Source organism: Chenopodium album, chromosome 18, assembly GCF_948465745.1.
Source record: "Chenopodium album chromosome 18, dcCheAlbu1.1, whole genome shotgun sequence".
In the NCBI taxonomy this organism is placed as follows: Eukaryota; Viridiplantae; Streptophyta; class Magnoliopsida; order Caryophyllales; family Amaranthaceae; genus Chenopodium; species Chenopodium album.
In genome coordinates, this window is record NC_137851.1 from 825,544 (window position 1) to 847,214 (window position 21,671).

At 34.6% G+C, this 21,671-nt stretch overlaps 3 protein-coding genes across 3 annotated transcripts; 2 read left to right on the forward strand and 1 right to left on the reverse strand.

Moving 5' to 3' along the window:
* Positions 1-626: 626 nt before the first annotated feature.
* On the forward strand, positions 627-11,628 carry LOC145591098 (bifunctional purple acid phosphatase 26-like). The gene is made up of 10 exons (XM_081647493.1): positions 627-817; positions 2,914-3,145; positions 3,650-3,847; positions 4,552-4,663; positions 5,619-5,845; positions 6,440-6,578; positions 7,297-7,517; positions 9,006-9,127; positions 9,549-9,710; positions 11,324-11,628. The coding sequence occupies exons 2-10, from the start codon at positions 2,954-2,956 to the stop codon at positions 11,358-11,360; spliced, it is 1,410 nt and encodes a 469-aa protein (XP_081503619.1). The 5' UTR covers positions 627-817; positions 2,914-2,953; the 3' UTR covers positions 11,361-11,628.
* A 700-nt stretch (positions 11,629-12,328) lies between these two features.
* On the forward strand, positions 12,329-13,589 carry LOC145590646 (F-box protein SKIP23-like). Its single transcript, XM_081647065.1, has 2 exons — positions 12,329-13,028; positions 13,099-13,589. The coding sequence occupies exons 1-2, from the start codon at positions 12,329-12,331 to the stop codon at positions 13,587-13,589; spliced, it is 1,191 nt and encodes a 396-aa protein (XP_081503191.1).
* A 586-nt stretch (positions 13,590-14,175) lies between these two features.
* LOC145592561 (synaptotagmin-5-like) lies at positions 14,176-21,188 on the reverse strand. Its single transcript, XM_081649061.1, has 13 exons — positions 20,882-21,188; positions 20,627-20,731; positions 20,482-20,532; positions 20,257-20,377; positions 19,410-19,531; positions 18,920-19,021; positions 18,601-18,675; positions 17,203-17,282; positions 16,641-16,791; positions 16,333-16,563; positions 15,444-15,737; positions 15,207-15,320; positions 14,176-14,698 (listed from the first exon to the last, which is right to left on the reverse strand). Exons 1-13 carry the CDS (start codon positions 20,984-20,986, stop codon positions 14,552-14,554), a joined length of 1,698 nt encoding a protein of 565 aa, XP_081505187.1. The 5' UTR covers positions 20,987-21,188; the 3' UTR covers positions 14,176-14,551.
* Positions 21,189-21,671: the final 483 nt, after the last annotated feature.

Below are 21,671 nucleotides of genomic sequence, written 5' to 3' on the forward strand. Positions count from 1 at the left end.
ATTGGTTGTTTCATGAATCTTTCCATGAAATCTTAATACAAACATGACTGTAAGATTTGAATAAAATCGAATCTTACTTAAAGTATTTGTCCCATTTCACAATTAAACATAATAAACATTGTGAATATGAATGTAAGATTCACAGTGTTTAATTACGGTCATAATAATTACAACTAATGTGAAAGCATTTGTCCCATTTCAAGTAAGATTCGATTTTACTCATTTTAGGTACTCATATTGTGAATATGTAAGACCAAATATCATTTTATTACTTCACATTATTATAACGAACATGAAACAACTACTGCCTCATACTTACAGAGTATCAAACAAGTTTGGTGGAATTAGTGGAAACTCAAAAGTCATGAGTTTATGAGTTCGAGTCCCACCACCAACTATATTTGCTTGGGAGTAAGAGATTTCCTTACCTCCTCTACTCTCAAGCGTTAACCTATGAACTTGGGCTAATTTAACATGTGAGAGATATCGTTCCAATAGGATTTTTCATTTTACCTCAAAAAAAAAAAAAAAAAAAAAAATATTTTGACTTATTTTTACAATAGTCAACGCGTCAAACTCGAGTTTATTTATATACAATTATACTAGAGGAATGGAAGATGCTTGTCTTTTTCCCGCACTACCTACCTGGCCAAGTGGCCAGGCTACCTACCTACCTACTGATAACTTCCTGCTAACAGTCTTCACTTTTCTGTGTTTTCACCATACTTTCCGATTATTCTTTGTCCCATTTCCGATTTCACCATACTTTCTCTCAAATTCCCCAAATTCAATTATTTGTTCTTGATTTAATTTCCAGGTAACTGTTTGATCTGAAAATCCCTTTATGTTTAGATCAAATTTCGATTATTTTACAGTTTTAATATATTATATGCTATAATCTGATTTCAGTTGTCCAATTGAACTGGGTGTTGTTAATATATACCAGATTTGGATGTTTATTTCATAAATTGAAAATTTTATGTTGTTTTCTTAATGCTAAGCATAGTATTAGAAAGCTATGTGCTTGATAAATTAATTTGGTTGAGGAAATATAGATGAAAATTGATTAATTATGTGAAATGTTAGGGTTTGGTTGAGGAAATATAGATGAAAATTGATTAATTATGTGAAATGTTAGGGTTTCTTAATTTTTCTATTTTTTTTTTTATTTTTTATTTTTTTTTTGGTAAAATGTGATATAAAAACTACTCTTGCAAAATTAGTTATTGTTGATATGTAATGCTAATGTCTTCTTGTAAATAGAGTGTTAGGGTTCCCATTGAAGTCGAGCCGTTGAAACACATAACTTTTTGATACTACAGTGTTAAAGACAATGGAAATAGCTAAGGAGTATTGGACAAAATTGGAGTAATATTAGTAAAACATTGATTATGCTCAATTTTCTTCTTGTGAACCAAAATAAGTGAAGTATAGTGTAACTCTAGTTACAAAAATTTATATTTGTTTGGAAGATTCTTTTTTCGAATAATTGTATTTGTAGTTTTTTTTGGTGTGTTTTTGTTGATTAGTGTTGGTTTGTGAGATGTAAGCTGTGATGGGAGTTAATAATGTTATTTTTATCACTAGTAATCTGTATGATAAAGCTTTGAGTTAGTTCCTTAAGAGAAGGGTTTGCACAGAGAAGCACCCTGGTTTTTGAGGAAGGGAAAACTATTTTCTAGTAAGCAGAAGATATGACCTGCCCTTAGCTAGTTTTATGGCTTCTTTAACTTCGAAAGCCAAATGTCTCAAGATTATCAATTTCTTTGAAAGATATTAGAGTTGAAAATGACTAGGGAATGAAAAGGGTTTGAAAGAAATGAGAGTTTCCATAACCACTAAGAGCTGGCAACCTGTCTGTGGCTGGAACTGAGGGAAGACTTCCTTCCTTCCTTCCTTCTTAATAGTCCCTTCTTTATCTAATCTCAATTAAAATAGAAGCACCTTGGGGGTCTGGGCTGTGTGGAATTAGAAAAACATCCCTTCTGACGACTGATATTGGTTGGAGTGGCTACTATATTAGAGAGATTCATGCAGAATTTCCTCTTATTTGGGGTTATAGAGGAGAAAAGGGATCATTTTTTGCCTTTGTTTCCTATCCAAACCTATCAAAGATCATCTACAAGGCATTTTCTTTGTTTTTCCAATGATTAATTTTGTTGGTGTGCGATGAGACTAGAGTGGGTATTGGAATTATTTGTTATGAAAAGCCCATCATCGATTCATTTTTTCCTTGTATTTAACATTAATCAACTTTACAAATACATCTATTTCACACTTTATGGTTTCAAAGGCACATAGCTTGTTCTGGCAATCTGGCAACATTGAGACAAAATCCTTGAGATAGAGAATTTTGATTGAAAGTTCTTCAGCTCACCTGTTCTGTTATTCTTTATATAAAGCTGTTCAATTTGGAAGAACAAAGGTCCGTATGAAGGATAGGGATTTAGTGTTGATAGCAGTATAAAGTATATCCTTGTCTCCAAATGTGTGTATTATGTGCTACTAAAAGAGTAAAAGGCAGATATGAATCCTCATCTCTTTCTATTCTATGATGTTGCTGGACCTTATGGTGTATGCCTTTTGTGTTAGAGAAAACCAGGAGGTGGTTTACATCTTTGATGGGCTGGTATTTGAGATAGTAAAAATCTGATGTTTCTGGTGATACTATGGGTGTTATTGTAAGAGCAAAATGAACGCGTCTTTGTAATAGAAGTAAAGTGGGTGAATTGTGGGATTTTATGGTGTTTGCAACCTCTATTTGTTGGGTGTAATTTTTCTTAATTGCTTTCTGATGTACACAATGTGCCATAGTTTCTTGCATTTCTTTTTCTGTTTTATAAAGGCATGTTTATCTGTGGCTGCATATTACATAGTTTCTTAATTTTTCTATTTGGACCGCCAATTTTGAAGGAGGAAGAAGTGCTTTGTCACTAGTGCTTTGTGAGGATCAATGCTCGTAGCTTTCAGGACCAAGCGATTATGCATTCATTTTTTATTGCTGTTTTCTACGATATTGAGCTCTTTGAGCAGTGGGCATGCTGGGATAACTAGCGCCTACATACGATCAGAATGGCCTTCTGTTGACATCCCTCTTGATAATGAAGTTTTTGCAGTTCCAGGGGGTTTCAATATTCCTCAGCAGGTTTGTAGCTTGTTCATTAACATTCAAAACTTTCTCAAATTTAATAAATTATACAACGCGTATGATTGAGCTGCATAATATATACGTACCCTTTCAAAATCTAACATGAATCATTGTTTAAGATGATTTGTGTGCTACATTTATCTTCAATACTACAGTAAATAGAAATATTGAATATGGTAGAGAAGCTGGCATGCATTGCATGCATCTTCAAATTGTCCTCAAGTGTATTATATTCACGATTTTGGTGCTAAAATGTAAAAGGACTGTGAAAGAAGATTTCTGTTACCATTCTGAAAGGCCCTATCAATCCCCACTTTCGTTATGTACTTTCTCTCACTAAAAGAGAAACAAGGATGAACAAGTGATCATTAGTTTTGTGCTGATTAGAATACTTGTAATATTTTTGCTAGTAGTGCTTGACATGCGTACACATTCCTTAATTTTCAAATTAAAGTGAAACTTCTTGCTAATATCTACTTCCAAAAATTCTATGACAAACAGGTTCATATAACCCAAGGAGATTATGATGGGAAGGCTGTCATGATTTCATGGGTTACACTTGATGAACTAGGCCCTCGTAAACTACAATATGGAAAATCCAAGGAGTACAACTTTAGTGTTGAAAGCACTGTGACTAACTACACTTTCTATAAATATAATTCTGGTTACATTCATTATTGTCTTCTTGATGGTCTTGAGGTATGTACTTTTACTGGTGAATGGCTATTTGATATGCGTATGATATAATGATTCAGATAACACCTTAAATTAATATATTTAGACTTTGTGTTATACTGTTATTGCATCTCTCTAACTTCCATATTAGACAAGTCAAGCTGAACACTTTAAGTTATTGATTAAAATTCAAGTCTTTATCAATTACTCTTACAAGTGCATCATAGGAGTAGCTATGTTTGTCAAACTACATTTGTTAGATTTTTGACATTTTTTATGCTTTGGGTGATCAGTAAACTTTGTCTCTAGACACCTTTGATAATTTCTATACATTAGAAAAGAATTAAGTAAAGCTCCCCGACTCAATAATTTCTATAGTTGTCTAGTTTTCTCTCCACTCTCATCAGAAATAGCTGCACTTCAAAAAATTATAGCATGTTATAGGCATTAGATATGTGCAGATACTAGGCTGTCTTAGAGTTTTAGATCATGTTAATTACTTTTTGATGGTATACTAAGTTTGTTTCAGTCGGTATTCAATGTTTTGCCAGCTACTATTTTTCTCATCTCATTACAGATGATAAAACTACATCATACTTAATTAATCTGGATATATCTGATGTTAAAGTAATTTAATTAATCAAATATTAATATGCTGTCATCTAATATTCTTTTCTACCTTTTTAATATCTTACAATCTTACTTCTTTTCATACCCTTACATTACAGTATAGTACAAAATACTATTACAAGATTGGATCAAGTGACTTGTCTCGAGAATTTTGGTTTCAAACACCTCCAAGGATCCATCCTGATTCTTCTTATACTTTTGGAATCATCGGTAAGTATTGTAATGAAAGTCGTGGGATGAATATTTTATCCTTAGGCAGAGGCTGATTAGTCAGAATCTACTGTGAACTTATAAATAGGAAGCTTTATCTGTGGCTGTGTTCAGTTTACTCGAGTTTTATTTATTTTAATTTATTTTTTAATGTTTTTTACTTTATCTTATTCCTTACTATTCCCTTATGAAAGTGTCATCTGAAAGTTAAGTTTAATAATGCATGGTTAGGTTTTGTTGGCAGTTGTCATGCTTTCAGATCCAAATATTGCAATTGTGGTTGTTTCAGATCCATATATCTTTCAGCCTTGAACATGTTGTGTTAGTATATGAGATCATGCATCTGCTCTGTATGAGCACTATGAATGAGAAATATTATACAAGTCAATATGTCATACAATATTGATTGAGTGCAGAGGCTATTTTCTTGCTGAGTATCAATAGTGTGGTTATTAATTAGTGTGGTGAATGTATGATGTTTCCTACACATGTGATGGGCTGTTCATCCACAACTGAAAATAAAGTATGTAGCATAGAGCCTAATAGACATCTTGGTGAAAGTAAATATAAGTCTATTGCGTATTCTAAGGTATCTTACATTCTTATGTGATGGAAATGCTAGATTTATGGCCGATTCAAGCACATTTGGAAGTTTGGAACAGTATAACATCGGTTTCAATTGCATGCATTTTCTCACACATTTCCATTACCAGAAACTCAGCTTAGTATTCCTGACAATGCTGAGTGTTAGTGGTAGACTGGCAGTTAGAACCTTTGATATTAATTGGTGACATAAATTCACCTTTTTGTGTATATGTGGTTGCGATAGCTGATGTATTATGCAACATCCATTCCATCTTGGTGCTTTTTTTCTTTTCCTGTTGATGCACATCTTTCTGAGCTCTCTATAGCTGGATAATTGAGCAATTCATACCTACTCATTTTCCTGCATTAGGTGACTTAGGTCAAACATACAATTCTCTTTCTACTCTCCAGCATTACAAGCAAACTGGAGCACAAACTGTACTATTTGTGGGTGATCTTTCTTATGCGGATCAATATAAGTACAATGATATTGGGGTTAGGTGGGATTCTTGGGGCCGCTTCATTGAGCCAATTGCCGCATACCAACCATGGATTTGGACGGCTGGCAATCATGAGATAGAGTATATGCCAGATTTGGTAAGATTATGGTTGCAGATGCCTCAACATTTTATCAGTTGTTTAATTTATTCTTTTTTTTTTTGTGTTGGGGAGGGGGGTATACAAGAGATAAAGATAATATATATCCCTTCTGAAATTATATTACATATATACCAAAGAAGACTATGGTGCCAAGGGGAGGGATCACTTTCCTAGAAGAGTTAATAGAATATTTCTATTGGTTTCCCATCTCCAACAACCCATATCTGGGATTTGTAAATTTGTATGAATGCCTTTGGTGCTTAAATGAGTGATATACAGTTTCTCAACTGGAGTGTGTCTTACATTATAAAATGGTGTTGATGTAGAATTGGCGTTGTAGCTGCACATATTTTGTGGTCGTGTCCTTTTTTTAGCGTCTTAAGGTTGCTTGATAATCTTGGTACTGCTGTATACTTTCCTCCAATTTCTGTAATTTGTACCATTTGGTTTGGACACAACATTTAGGATACGGAGTAAAGTGTCTTGTTATCTTTGTATTTTTGAAGAGGTAAATGCTAGCTGATATTGTGTTGCTTTATTAGATTTAATTGCCATATTTTCCGTAATTTATATTATGCTATATTTTTTCAGGGGGAACTAACTATGTTCAAAAATTACCTACATAGATATCCAACTCCTTATGTCGCCTCCAAAAGCAGTAGCCCTCTCTGGTATTCTGTTCGCCGTGCATCTTCTCATATTATTGTGCTATCCAGTTATTCTCCATTTGGTGATTTCTTCTTCCTTGTATTCTTTTCATGCAGATCTGTTTACTATGAATTGTTTTGATCTGATTCTTGCATTTGATTATATAGTGGTATTTCGTTATCCATGAAGAATTCATATATTGCTGTCAAGATTGAGTTGAGCTAGCATGGGGCTCCCACCCCCCCCCCCCCCCCCTCCCCCTCTTCCCTTCCCAAAAAAAAAAAAAAAAAAAAAAATCTTGAAAAAAATGAAAATGCACAGATGAATAGAACATTAGGTGGTGCTTATGTAGCCTTTGATCTAGGGCGTTAGATAATGGGTTGGAGTCAGTGTTAATGTTTTCATTCTATATCAGAAATAATAGGTGAAATTTTAATAAATATAATGTTACGTGATACAATTTTCTAATGATGAAATATCATATATGTTCCATGTTTTAAACCCAGTCGTTTGTGATTCTGATGATTATAGGTATATTATTATTTTATCTTTTGTTTTATATAACCTTAAATGCTCTGTTTGTTTAATTACTTTTTAAACTTCTCATGGAAAGAATAAATAATTGTAAAGGTGTACCTGTTTTTTCTGGCCGGAAAATAGGTATTGCAACATTTTGTAGAGCTATATACCTACTAGGTTTACTGTTTCAATTTGCTGTTCATTATTCCTTGGGTGATGCTTGGATTTTGCCAGACTCCAAACTCTGCACATGTTGATGACTTTGTCTTCATCTTGGACAGTTAAATATACTCCACAATGGATGTGGCTCAGAGAAGAACTCCGAAGGGTGAATAGAGAAAAAACACCTTGGCTTATTGTTCTAATGCATGCTCCTCTTTACAGCAGTAATGTAGCCCATTATATGGAGGGTGAAAGTATGCGTTCTGTGTTTGAGAGCTGGTTTGTTCAGTACAGAGTTGATTTTGTCTTTGCTGGCCATGTCCATGCTTATGAAAGATCAGTATGTATATTCTTTTCCTTTATTCCTGGGATTTCATAAAGTGCTCATGTTCCACTTGCTTATACTGTTCTATGTTAAGATTGAACTTTAAACTTTCCTTGCTATGTAAAGAATATAAAAGCATACAATTCTTTGATTGTAAGCATACAGATCTGAGATACCTATATATTATAGCCATAATAAAACTTGGGAATGGGGTGGTCAAACATCTGATCAGACTTCATGCTCTGACATTCCAATATGGTTTGAAGTTGCTATGGAATAAACTGAAACTGTTGAAGTTGGGAGGTTCATACAGCTCAACTTACATGGCTTGACTTTAGGCATTGGAAACTTTTGTTTTGGGTTTAGGATTGAAGTGGGATAGGATAGATCAGATAAAATTTATCATTTACAGTCTGTTAATGAAAGACGTTTGGTTTGCTGGCTACGCACCTGCCTTTTTTCAACTTCCCATAGCCCATGGTTCAATCCCATGAGAGCCACTACTGTGCTTGCTGCCCAGTAGGCATTCGCCTGGAATTTGTTGATGGGTCAGCATGGGTTAGCAGTGAGGGGAACCCTGTGTGTAGGTTAGTCAATTATTGGCCAGGGCTTGCTAATTTCGGACATGCTGAACATTATTAACTCCAATGGGAGCTTTCCCATTTAATTGTCACAATCAGCTAGAATCTATTCCCTCGAGGTAAAATGAGAAACTCTGTGGGACACTGTTGTGGGGCGGAAATAAAAAGACCACAAGTGACAACTTTGTGATGCTTCCCAAAATTACTGACAACTACTTGGGGAAGTGGGAAAACTGTTATGCAGTCTGCACCTTGTTTCTGTCTGATAAGCATGGTTTGTTATCTCTATAGGCTAATTGGTGGTGTTAAAAATAAACTAAGGTAGTAACCAAGCCATATTTAATCTTTTCTTTATTAGTCTAAGATGATTTGGCTATGTAAATCAGAGACCAAGTGAGGCTCTGGTAAGAGGCTTGAAGAGTGGCAAATTGATGGGATTGCGAGGGGCAGGAAAAGACCTAAGAAAACTTGGAAGAGGGTGATTGAGAGTGATATGAGTGTTTTGGGGATTGAGCAGAACATGGTGTGGGGTAGGGTGGATTGGAGGGAGAAAATGCATTGTCGAGGATGTATTGTGATTTTATATACTAATATACTGTGTATACTTTGTTGTTTATATTATTTTAATATTTACTGAACTCGTGTTTTTGCAAACACTACTTATTTCCCTTGCTAAGGTTTTCTCAAACCTTTTTGTGTGTTTTGCCCACAAGTTTTTCCTCTCTTTTCTTTTCCCTTGCCACTCTTTTTAAACTCTCTTAAAAACTATATATTTCTCTTTTTTGGTTCTCAAACCTTTGTGTTTTGCTCACAAGTTTTTCCTCTCTATTTTAGCCCTGGGTTGAGGACTTGGGGGTTGAGTAAAAGCCTGGATGCCTAATACACAAGCTTTTTCTTTTCTTTTTTTTTTTTTTGATTTCAGTATCGAATGTCTAACATACACTACAATGTAACAAATGGCGATCCATATCCTGTACCTGATAAAGCAGCTCCAGTTTACATAACCGTTGGAGACGGTGGAAATCGAGAAGGTCTAGCTGCCAAGTAAGTATGATGAATTGTGCTTGAGATTCCTTTGATTAATGATTTCTGCTTTTCACAATGGTGGTTGCTTCTGGGGACTCTTTTGTAGTTCATGTTATGAAGTTCTGTTACTCAAAAATATCCTGTACTGAACAGGTTTTGGTTTTATTTTACAAAAAAAACCTGGAAAATGGCAAATCACCGTAGCCCTGTCCTGTACAACCCCCTCTGACTATTCAGGAAAAAAAAGGGGGTGGTGTAGGCTAATTCCATTATTTCTTAATGCAAACTGACTAAGCTTCCCACCAATTTTTTTATTTTTAAATTAAGATAATAAGTCAGGACATATAGAACGACACTAGTCCTGATCATGATTATTTGTGCATCTTGGGTATCTTCCCTTATGATCATTCTGTATATCTGAAGGTTATTCAATTTACAGGTTCTGGGATCCACAACCTGACTATTCTGCGTTCCGAGAAGCCAGTTATGGGCATTCCACACTGGAAATACAAAACAGAACCCATGCAATTTACCATTGGAATCGCAATGATGATGGGAAAAGTATACCAACAGATTTTGCAGTATTCCACAATCAATACTGGTATGTGTTGCTGCCCACCTCTAGTGTTTCATTCTGTAGTCAGCTTTAATACCTTGAGAAAAGGGAGTGTGTCCGTTTGTGTTGGTAGGTAACAAAGGGATAATAGAAGATGAAAACTTATGCTTTTAATCTGTTTATACTTTATAGTTTGTTGTAGACCTGGCAATCCTGACCCGACCCGTAACCATTGACCTGAACCCGAACTAACCCGACCCGACCCGAAATAGAGTTGACCCGAACATGACCCGAAGTGACCTGACCCGAAACCCGAACTTGATCCGAAACCCGAAGCAACCTGACCCAATTTTAACCCGAATTGATTGATCCGAATCGACCCGACCCAAATTGACCTGAATCTTTAAGTGAATAGGGTGAAATGGTGAATTACTTAGTTTAGGGCTTCTTTCTTTCCCGAGTAATAGGTACTCACAATTTTTTTTATATTTTTTAACGATTTTACTTTATTTTTCCAACTATTTTTTTAAGTGAATTTATTTTGGTGACCTGACACAAACTTGACTCGAATAGATCCGACCCGAATTGCCTCGACCCGAAATCGACCTGAAAATTGATCCTAAAAATTGACTTGACCCAAGCAGACCTGACTTGACCCGACCCGAAGCGCAGAACCGAATTTGACCCGAAACCCGAACGACCCGACCCCGACCCAAACATTTGCTGACCCGAACTTGACCCGACCCGAACGACCCGTTTGCTAGGTCTAGTTTGTTGAATCTGGTGTGTTTTTATTTGCTGCATAGGCTTTGGGTACCCAGTATGTAATCGAATTAAAGTTCAGTACTTGATACCTGAATTCAGCAAGTATCTACCTGCATTTGACACTTGCATGTCAGGAATCCATACCCAAATTAATTAAAAATTGAAATAATTTGTGTTAATTGAACCATGATCGGTTTAAAATTAATGTATGAAACAAATTAGGAATTTTCAATGCAATCATTTTACAATATTGGGTGTTAGTTAACTAAAATAATGTATTTTTTGTTGCAAGCAATTATTAGTAAATGTCTATTGGACACTTGCTTACATCTCCAATCTAGTCATTAAAAAAAGTCTTGATGTAGTTAGGAGGGAATTTTGGGAGGGATACATTGTCTTTTCTAATGAACTTAAGTACAAAATTTTCTTATATTGGAGCCTTATAGTAAGCAAATAACTAAAAAGAAAATTACAAAAAAAATATGTTTTAAGTTTTGCATTATGATAATTTCATAGCTTGTAGCATTTTTCATGCAAAAGTTCTGATTGTATACATTACTAATATTAGTACTACATTATATATCGAATCAGGTTTATTACACGAATCATTGGACTTGTTACTCCTTCCGATATCAATTGTACTCATGTACCTATTTTTTTGGATTTAAGGTTGTCGATTCTTATGTACTCATGTACCTATTTTTTTGGATTTGACTTTTGGGTTTTCTGATCGTTTTGGTCAATATTATTAGAGTAGTAACATTTCAAAAGGTAGCAAATAAGTTGGATTTTATATTTTAGTATGGTTGTAGTGAGATAATGAGGTATTTTACCGGCTTCTCTTACATGTGATGGTCTAATCTTTAAAAACATACTTGTTTATCATGTTCTAGGGCTAGCAACCTTCGCCGCAGAAGACGAGGAGGCTGAGATAGGGATGTATTCTATGTCAACTGTCACAATCCTGTTAAAACTTGAAACATTGAGGGATGCGCATGAATATATAGAAAGGCAGTTTCAATTTTTTGAGGAGAGCAGCAATATTTATATGCTTCAGGAACTCCCACATCTTACCTAATTGGACCTGGACGGACAGCTGATCTAGGGTGTTGTCTAATTTGCAACATGGGTTGTAAAGCTAGTCAATTAAAATGATATGATGTGTAAGCCTTTATTATTTTAGTGATTCATTCAATTCTTTGTGCGTTTTGTGTATAGTTTGAAGTACTCTCCATTTTTTATTAAAAATTATGAATATAGACATTGTAATGTAACTATCAAAAAAATAAAAAACGAACCTACCATTTAATTTAAATAAATAATTAAATAAAACTACCAAAAAAAAAAAAAAAACCTACCATTTATTTAAAAAAATATTTTAGGAAAGTTATATCCTACGAGTATTATTTAGCCTCAAAGACATCAACATATTTTGTTAAAATAACGTATCTTTTTTTTTAAATCCCTATTCCCTAATATTCAGTTGATTTTTTAAACGACAATATTTAAACTAACTAATTTTTTTATTTTTTTTATTTTTTGTGAAGGAACACTATTTTTTTTTTATTATTATTATTATTTGAGTGAGGTTAATATTCCGGAAAAAAAGAAAATTCAAAGATTCCTTTCTTATCTTGTGTATATAATGCATCATATTAAAAAGCGAAACATTATAGTTTACTCGTATAAGTTAGGGTTTCCTTATCCTAGTCCATGTAGAAGTCCGGATCTGTTTTGCAAATATATTCTCATCTAGGCAATAAGGTTAAAATCTAATACGTCGTATAATTACAAATTCTCACAATTAGCAAGAGTGAGGATAGCTCAAGTGGTTAGAGCTCCCCTCCCGATTAATTATATGCTTGTTGTTGTGTTTGTATTTAATGTTATAATCTGAGATGGGTGATTGGTCAACATTGCCCTGTGATATCCTCGGTGAAATAGCCCTGAAATTGGATTCATTCAAAAACTTTGTTAGTTTTTTTGCGGTATGTCATTCATGGAATCATGTTTCGTTGATGGTGAAAACGAAGTGGGTTGAAAATAAATTAACCACACCTTGGTTGTTGTTAGCCGAGCCTAGTGAAAGTGAAGACGAAAGGAAAACCTGGAGTATCAGCGAAAATAAGTGCTATGGTTTGAAGGTCCCGCAACATTTTGGGAAACGATGCTGGGGTTCTAAATATGGCTGGATCGCTACGTTTGGCGTAGACCGTGAATTTATGTTGTTTAATCCAATTACTAAAGCTAAGTTGAGCCTCCCATCCCTACAAACCTTGCCATATTACCCTGAATCTGAAGGTGATGATAAATTTAAATCTAAGCGTAGGCTTCATAGTCGTGGAAAAGAGTATGTTAAAAATTGGACGCTGAAAGTTTTGGTGGAAAAGGCTGTAGTATTCAACATTGATGATGACTTATTTGTGATGGTGATACATAAGCCGTTTCATAATCTAGCGTTGGCTCGGCCCGGAGACGAAGCATGGACTCCGGTACTCACAGAATGTAGCAAAATGTGCCAGGTTAAGGATGTCACGGATTGGGATGGGAAAATTGTCATCACTTATATGGATGGATCACTTGCATATTGTGATATTGGTAAACATCCCATTAAAGCAAACACTTTTACGTCCTTTTTTTTCCCTCAATATTTTGCAATTCGAAATAGATGACGGTGGTGGAAATGTGTACATTGTGGAATTGGATGGCGATTTGCTTGTTGTCTTACGCTATAGGAAGAGTGGTCTAAAATATGATGACCGGCGTCTACGTACTAGGATTACTAAGCGTTGGTCCAACGGAGATTGCTATCGTACCTATGATTTCGTAGTTTATAAATATGTTGGTAACACAACTAAGTCGTCATGGAAGCAGGTTACGGATCTGGGTGAACATTTATTATTTCTTGGTGATAATATTGCCATTGCTCTTCATATATCAAAGGCTCCTAATTGCCACCAAAATACCATCTACTTCATTGATGATGAAACTTTTCATTGGAAAATATCGCTCGAAACAGAAGTCCGTGGCCGCGATATGGGTATGTTTGACATGGTGACGGAAAAAATTCAACCATTTTATCATAAAGGCACTGGTATAATAACAACTGATATAATTTCTCAGTATTCTTCTCCTATATGGTTTATGCCCAAATTTTAGATTTAACATGTTTCCTTATTTTATTATAAACCAAGTATAAAGATCCTTCAATTCAAGGCCTCAATGATTTCCAATGTTAGACTTACTTTAGTATAAATATGAATGTCGTCTTCCAATGTAAATCATCAAACATTCAATGATATAATATCATTTTAAAGTTTTGTGTTTATTAGTTCTTAGCATTTCTGATACTAAACTCCTCAATAATAAAAGTGAATCCCAGGAATCCTTTCATAAATTTGCCCAAAAAACTACTTTGTATTATATAGATCAAAATCATATCATATGGGATGTTATTAGATTTGTCAAATTTTCAAATTTTTATAATTGTTTTAATTCAAATTATATTAAATATATACATAGTAAAATATTTGTATTAGAGATAGTGAAAGTTAAAAGTATAACTATAGAAAAGAGATGAGGGGGGTTGGGGAAGGGGATGGTGATTCGGGGAAAGCGGGAGGGGTGATGACAAGGGTGGTGGGAGGGCCGACAAAAGGGGGCTGAACCTAGGCGCCGGTGGGGGCGGGATGGTGGGGGAAGGGGTAACTAAATGCATGACTAAAAAAGCACATTGTATGACTAATGCATTATGTAATATTATGTAATTCATGTGAAATAATTTTATACATGACGTGGAAATCAGATCACCTTAGCAGAAGAATAATTGAACAGAAAACTCTAAAAATCCTATGTACATAATCTACTGTGTATGGGTTTGAACTTTTGATATCTCTGGTCATTACATCTATAGCAGTAAATATCATTTACCACAAAGAATGACCTGAATCATGCAGAAGTTTTATCACTTGGTCTGACCATAACATATATTCCACGGAAGTTGAACTGAGCTTGCACTTTTTGTTAAGTCATATGCTCAAACGAGGGAGGAAAGTCGAGGAAACGTTTTGACATTCGTGTACCTTTCGAGCACTCCTTTCACAGCGTCGTGCTTTTCCTACTTAAACATCCCTCATTATTGGCTGAGGAGTCCACTTCAGATGCAAGGCTAGCCTTCCGGATGTTGTTCCGTCTAGATCAAAGATGTCGTAGAGATCCCCTTCCAGCAGTACTCTAGTAAGTGTCATGATGCATCTTCCCATAAAATTCTGCAATATTAGATCGAGATAAATTATTTGAATTTTCCAGAGAGTGATCTGACTATTTAAAATCATATGAAACAACAATTTGACATCAACATTGGATACATGAAACAAGTAATTTGGTGCCGTACAATACAGAAGAAGTATAGACACTTTAACCGATGCAAACTAGAAATATCCTCTTTGCAACTGTGGTAATGCTGAAAAAACCTCTTGTAATTATACAAAGGATATGTATAATAACCCCACCTCCACCGCCCCCACCCCCACCCCCTCCCTGAACGGGATCAATAGAATTACTTATATCTAAAGTTCATGATCTCAAGTTAGTTTGTGAACTACAAAACTCTCAAAATAAATAAATACTCTGTAATTTGGAAACAGTGTGAATAAGGTACTTGAGACTTCATAGCAACTGGGCAACAAAGCATTGCATTGATGCCCTGATTATAAATGTAATTAACTACTTGTGGACTAGTACAAGAAACGGTCAAATCCAGGCTAATGAACTTACCTTTCCGATTGTGTCATGATCATACACCTCAAAAATAAGCAATTCGTGCAAAGCATCCTCCACAACAAAGTCAAAGGTTTGGTTCCAAACAGGATTTAGAGTTTCGTTTAGAACCTGCAATTGAATAGAGAAATTGGTTAAGCATGCAATAATTTCTGAAGACCAGTCCAACTGCAAGCCATAAATTAAGGCAGTAAGGCACAATAATGCAAACACTGATCAATAATGAATACATACTCTAGTTTTCATTTTTGTTCCTGCCTTCTTCAGTGACACAGTCACATAAGGGTCAGACTTTCCAGTCAGATCCATAACGGGCAAATTTTCTGCAGATACTACTGTTACAGAAAGCACCCCTCGAAGGATGACCTCATGCTTCTTTTCATTGGTTTTTCTTTCGATATCACTGACATCATCCTCAGTTGTGTCTTTCAAGACTCTTTCCACATCCGTCAGTGGCACAATAGAGGAAAAAGGATTTAAAATCTGATTTTCAGTGCCAAATGGACAATATAAGAGCTCCAGATGAACCTGCATTCCGAAAGGAGCCAAGTGAAAATTAAGTCTCCTCTTACTCAAGCTTCTCTCTTATTAGCCTCACCACGAGGTTATAAAAGAAGGCAAGAAGCTAAGAATTGAGAGGAAGGAACCAAAAATATGAAACATTTGTATTCAAATCTTGTATACTATCACCAATATACTTCTAACAGATGATTTCATTATCTCTACTCTTAAGTATTTCAATCATTCTCATTCATTATACTTTGACATCCTGCTACCCTATTTCAAAAATATCAAAGTCTCAGATAAGGAATTGAAACTAAATTTCACCGACTTGCACCTCCGAAAATAATAGATAATATATGAGCAGGATAAACCAATAATATAAAAATAAATAAATTAATTAACAAGCTATTGGGTTTGCTGAACACAATGTCAAAAAAAGTGGAGAGGCAATTTGATACAAAATTGAAAAAATTAGCAAATACTCTCTTCTGTTTTCACCTCCTACTTACAGGAAACAATTTAATTTCATTTCCATTTGTTTTCTGACTTTTTACGTTGTTCATACACAAAAACCTAATAGAAAGGAAATCAGTAAAGATTTGTGAGACAGGTTACTTACCTGACCTCTATTTTTTTTATCCCTCTGAACCTTCAGGTCCTTGACAAGATTCAACCATTCAATTTTCACTTTACCAGGCTCAAGCACATTAATTGGTATTTGTGCACAGCCAATAAGTTGAGGAGGCTGAAGACCTTCATCATCATAGACTCTAACAGTCAAATGTTGCGTGGCTGGATCCTCAACTACGAAGTCAAAACTCTCATTCCATATTGGATTTAGTTGATTGCTCTGAAGAAATGCTACAAAGTCATCCAAGATAAAATAAAACATTTGAAACTAGAGTAGAGAATAGAACACAAACTTACAATAGTTTTACTTTTTTTGGTTCTGTTACGTAATGGGCGTATGAATAAGGAAGCAAAAGGATCAGACTTCCCAATGAGATCTTTATTTGACAGCTCTTTAGCTTGCACCAGTTTCACCTCTAAAATTCCATGAGGCTTCAATTCCAAGTCACTGCACCAGAAAATGTTCACACACAAAACTATCATCAAACCACTACTACTATTATTATCTGCTATATTTCTGCCTCTTCAACTCAGCTTTCAATAAAGCACATTCCACTCCAAAGATTCAATTTATGTTCGAAAAAAATAAACGTTCCAAAGCTTTTTTTTTTTTTATTTTTTTTTTTTATCGGTCATCATCTCCATATGGTTACATTTTTTGGCTGTCCATAGCCAATTTTATATTCAGCGCCTTACTTAAGGTCTCTTAAACTTTACTATTGACACTAGATAAAAGATTGATGGGTTCAATTGAACAATTTACGGACATAAGCTCTATTCTTTAACCTATTTATTTTTAAGAAAAAGGAAATGAGGATGAAGCCTTCAAAAGAGAACATTGAGAGCAAACAGCACTTGCCTGTAATCTCCAGGTATAATTGGTATTATCTTACGAACTGGCCACGTTATAGAGTCTTCTATAGCATCTCTTATCATTTCCTGCAAATTTAATGCCAGATTTTCAGGTTGTATGGCCCAGTAGCTTAGAAGTAAATGTGTAAGGCTTTACATACATGATACATCCTATACAATAATTTAAACAATCAAATTAAGAAACTTTTAAAGAACAGAAAAACAATGAGTTGAAAACTGTTTTCAACAAAGGAAGAATTATGATCAGCCTAATGAGTTTTTATTTTTATTTTTTGTTTTTGTTTTTGTTTTTTTTACCTTCTAATCATAAGGATTGAACAGAATATCTTACTGAAATTTCTAGACATAGTTAAAGGTACATGCATGCTATGTGAATATGTGATTGTAGTCAAGCTCTAATGAAAACAAACTCTAAGCCAATATCATTGTCCCACAAAAAATAAAAGGAAAATGAGAAGTAATTTTTATTTTTAAAAAAGCTATGAAATAGTTTAACTGTTCATGCCTAATACTAAATATCTTAAGCCATTTTCACAGTGCTGCTTGTGCTTCTAGTCTTGAGTGTTTGACTGTCTGATCCTCGTGGGAGGCATGGGATAATGAAATGGTAAAGTTAGGAATATGGCGACAGGATAGGATCTAAACACGACAATGGAAATAGCAAGAATAACGCGCAAGCGTAGCCCTTGTAATTGGAATGATCTGGGAAGGCTGTCCTATACAAAAGCTTATACCCATTAAAATAGAAAAAATGATTCCCAAGGACCCCTAATGGCCCTAGGGAAAACATCTGTGTGAAATATAGCTATCATTTTATAAAAAAGACTACTGATGGCAAGTTAAAGAAGTGGTAAACAAAAACGTAGCTAATGTAGCTTGACTCGAACACACAAAAAAGGGTAGTTAAAGAAGTGACAAACAAAAGGGTAACAACTGTACTTTGCAATTGGTACTAATACTACGGAGTACTAAACAGGAAACATGTAGGGCAAAAAAAAAACTCTCTTTCTCTCATTGCACCTCTATTGTATCAAGTTATAATGCAGGTAGTGCATTACACAATTTATGAAGACAGGATTCCAAGAAACTGTAACCCTAAACCCCAAGCCGTATGTACCCCACACTACCTCACAGTTCAATAAAATTGCTGATGAATTGACAGCAATTTTCTCTTAATTTTGCTCTACCAAAAGAATAGGCTTCCCATAAATACACTTTAAACACGCCAAAAACCATAATAATGCATGACTAAAAGATTCAGTTGAGCAAAAACCATAACAAAGAACATTGAAGCTACACAATTTTCAAAAGATAGCAGAATCTATTCAACAGATCTGCAACAAACCAACAAGAAGCATAATTTACAGAAAAAATAATTTCTTACATCAATGGAATCAGAAAGTCCTGGAACCATGGACATGTCACCACCAATAACTTTAAGTTTAAAATCCAAGTCTTTCTGCGTTGAATTAAACAGATGGGTCAATTGACAGAAAATCAACGAACCTAATAAAATGCACAACTTTGAGTCAACTTTTTTGAAATGCTAATATCCATTTCTCATTTGTAAATTTTCTGATAAAGATGCCAATATATCATCTCCCATTTATAATGGAAGGCATATAAGGATAAAGGTCCTCGCAGAAAAGACATAATAATGGAGATAATATATATATATATATATCCAAAACAAAAACCCCTACCTTTTCTCTTAGTGAATAAGATACAGCGCCAAAACAAGGAAACTCGTTCACGAGAGGCTTGAAAATTATCCTGAAGAGCCCAGTAAAACCTATATTTTTAATCTAAATAAGCACATCAAGAATAAAAACATCAATGAGCAAGTGAGAAACCATTCAAATAAAGAATCCAAATTATGAAGATATGAATTATTTAGAAAAAAAGATATGCAGAAGATTTCAATAAACAGTAATTAACCTGTGAAAATAAGGTCACAATGACTGGATCAAAACTTTCTAAATCGTGCTATCCTAAGCTCCTAACTCTTCTTTGATATAAAATTTGGGGTTTTGAAGGAGAGACAATTGAGGATGTAAGCTCATACATGAGCATTTCGGTGTATAAAAAATTTGCGCTTGTACAATTATATAGTGTACTTCAGTAAATAATGCATCATATTTTCATCATAAAGGCTACTCCTACAGCAAAGAACTGAAAAGGTTACAAATGTACCTGTATAGGTAGTGCAATACCAACATGAGTTTTCACATCAAGCACAATGTTTGGATTACCATCCCACTGCATCTCTATTTCCATGACTATCTCCCCAGGTTCACTATCAAGAATGCAAATTCCTGAAAACCCAATTCATCACGCATTGAGAAAAAAAAAATCAGCATTAAATACTTAACTATAAGAGTAGTAACATGTCATATTACCTTGGCACATCATTAAACTAATAAGAGTAGTTACAACCTGAAATAATGACACTAAAAAAAGCCATGGCCACATAGATACTTTCAAAAGGATCTGAAGTTCAACCATTAAACTGAACTCAAACATAGCCTAAAATATAGGCAACTGTGCAACAGAGCTTGCATGATACTGCTTAGGCACTCTAATTAAGAGTGCTGCTTAGGCATGATACTGCTTAGGCACTCTGATTTGTTCTAATATTTCCAAAATCAAGAGCTTCCAGTATTTAAGAGCTTACAGGCAATTGCTAATCATCATTCTCATAGCTGACATAACCTCTGGTGGGTAGAACACTAGAGAAAGTAATATAATGATCATTTAAAGAAGAAACAAATCTCATTTATCCTTGAATGAAGTTGAAAATGGTTCAATTTCAGCTAATTGCCAAATTTCCAAAGTGTCAAATCAACTCCTTCTCAATAAACACCACATCAAGTGATAGAAAATATAACTACCTCACTAAATGAACGTGTGCAATATAAACGAAAATCAATTACATTCTCCAATTTATGCCACAAAAACTTCGATCAAGAGATAAAATACTTTGTATACCAATTTCGATTCAGCACCCGATGTTTCAGAAACTCTCAATCAGCACACTGACCTGTAAACTGAGGGGCCACAGTTCCAAGAGTCAGCTTCTTAAATGTCATGGAGGCTAATATGACAGGTCTATATTGCTCAAGAATCGGTTCCACCGTGCTCCTAATCAGCTCTGATGCTGCCTAATTAATCAGCCACAATTCACACAGTTATTTTCAAATCAATCATAATACATAGTTATGAGTCTTTTGAGCAATTTCAATGATTGCAAGATGAAATAACTTACTTCATTAATATAAGGCCATAGTTTCTCTAACTGAGTATTAAGCCATTTTAGCTGCAATTTAACAGAACCCAATATTATTTCATTTGTTACCATTTTAAGCATTTTCAATTCTCCAAAACAAGAAGATTGCAACAATCTAAACCACCTTTTCCATTTGAGGAAAGATAACCCATGGTGGGTATTGCTCAGGTGTGAATATCTTCCTAGCATCCTCCACTGTCATCCTAGAGAAAGCAGCCACTGTTGCAGCCTTAAGCAACAAAAATCAAAATTTCAATGCCCAACGCCCCAACTACATAAACCCATCAAATAGCAACAACAAAAATTTGATTTTTGGCAACAAAAACACATTATAAATTGAATTTAATTGCATTAAGATAGGTAGGAGAGAGAAAGAGACCAAATCGGTGCGGCGTTTGGCGCGTATGTTCTCATAATACACCATAGCCATGATCAATCCAATACCAGAAGCAACACCAAGAACAATTCCTAAAACAAAACCCATTTTTTAGGATTTTAGCTGAAAATAAATGGGTTTTGATCAGTTTGGTAAAATATGCTGAGAATTTGATGGGGTTTAATTTTAATGATGTGTTTGTTCATTGAGACATTTTATCGAACAGGTGGTGAGCATTTAGGAAAGAGAAAAGGGAAGAATCCAAAAGAAGGTGTGAAGAAGCGAGAATGTACGAACGTGATTATGTGAATTAATTTAGGATTATAAAAAAAAGATTTGTTGATTATTATAAAAAAAAAAAAGGTTCTGCTTTTGGGTTTGTGTTGTTAGTTAATTTAGAGGATGTATTCCAGTTTTAGAAAAGGTAGTTTTTATTGTTGGAGAAGTTACTCCATTGCCACCTCTTTTTGTTTTGCTTGATTCTTTAACTTTCCCTTTTTATACCAAACAAGGTGTTTGTTTGTTGTATGTTGTCTACTTGTCTGGGAGATTAGTTTTCACAAGTCACTGCTTTGAAAACATTAGTTGGTTTTGGTGGTACATAATATACTAGACTGTGTCAATGACTCAATGTACTAATGTAGTATGAGCTCATACGGTCATAATTGCTAAAGCTGATAATTTTTTACTCCGTATATGGCCATATAATAATAATAATAATAATAAACGCAATTTTTTTTAACCAATCAAAGTCTTTTTTTCTTAAATTGCTAGTAGAAATACATTTAGGGGC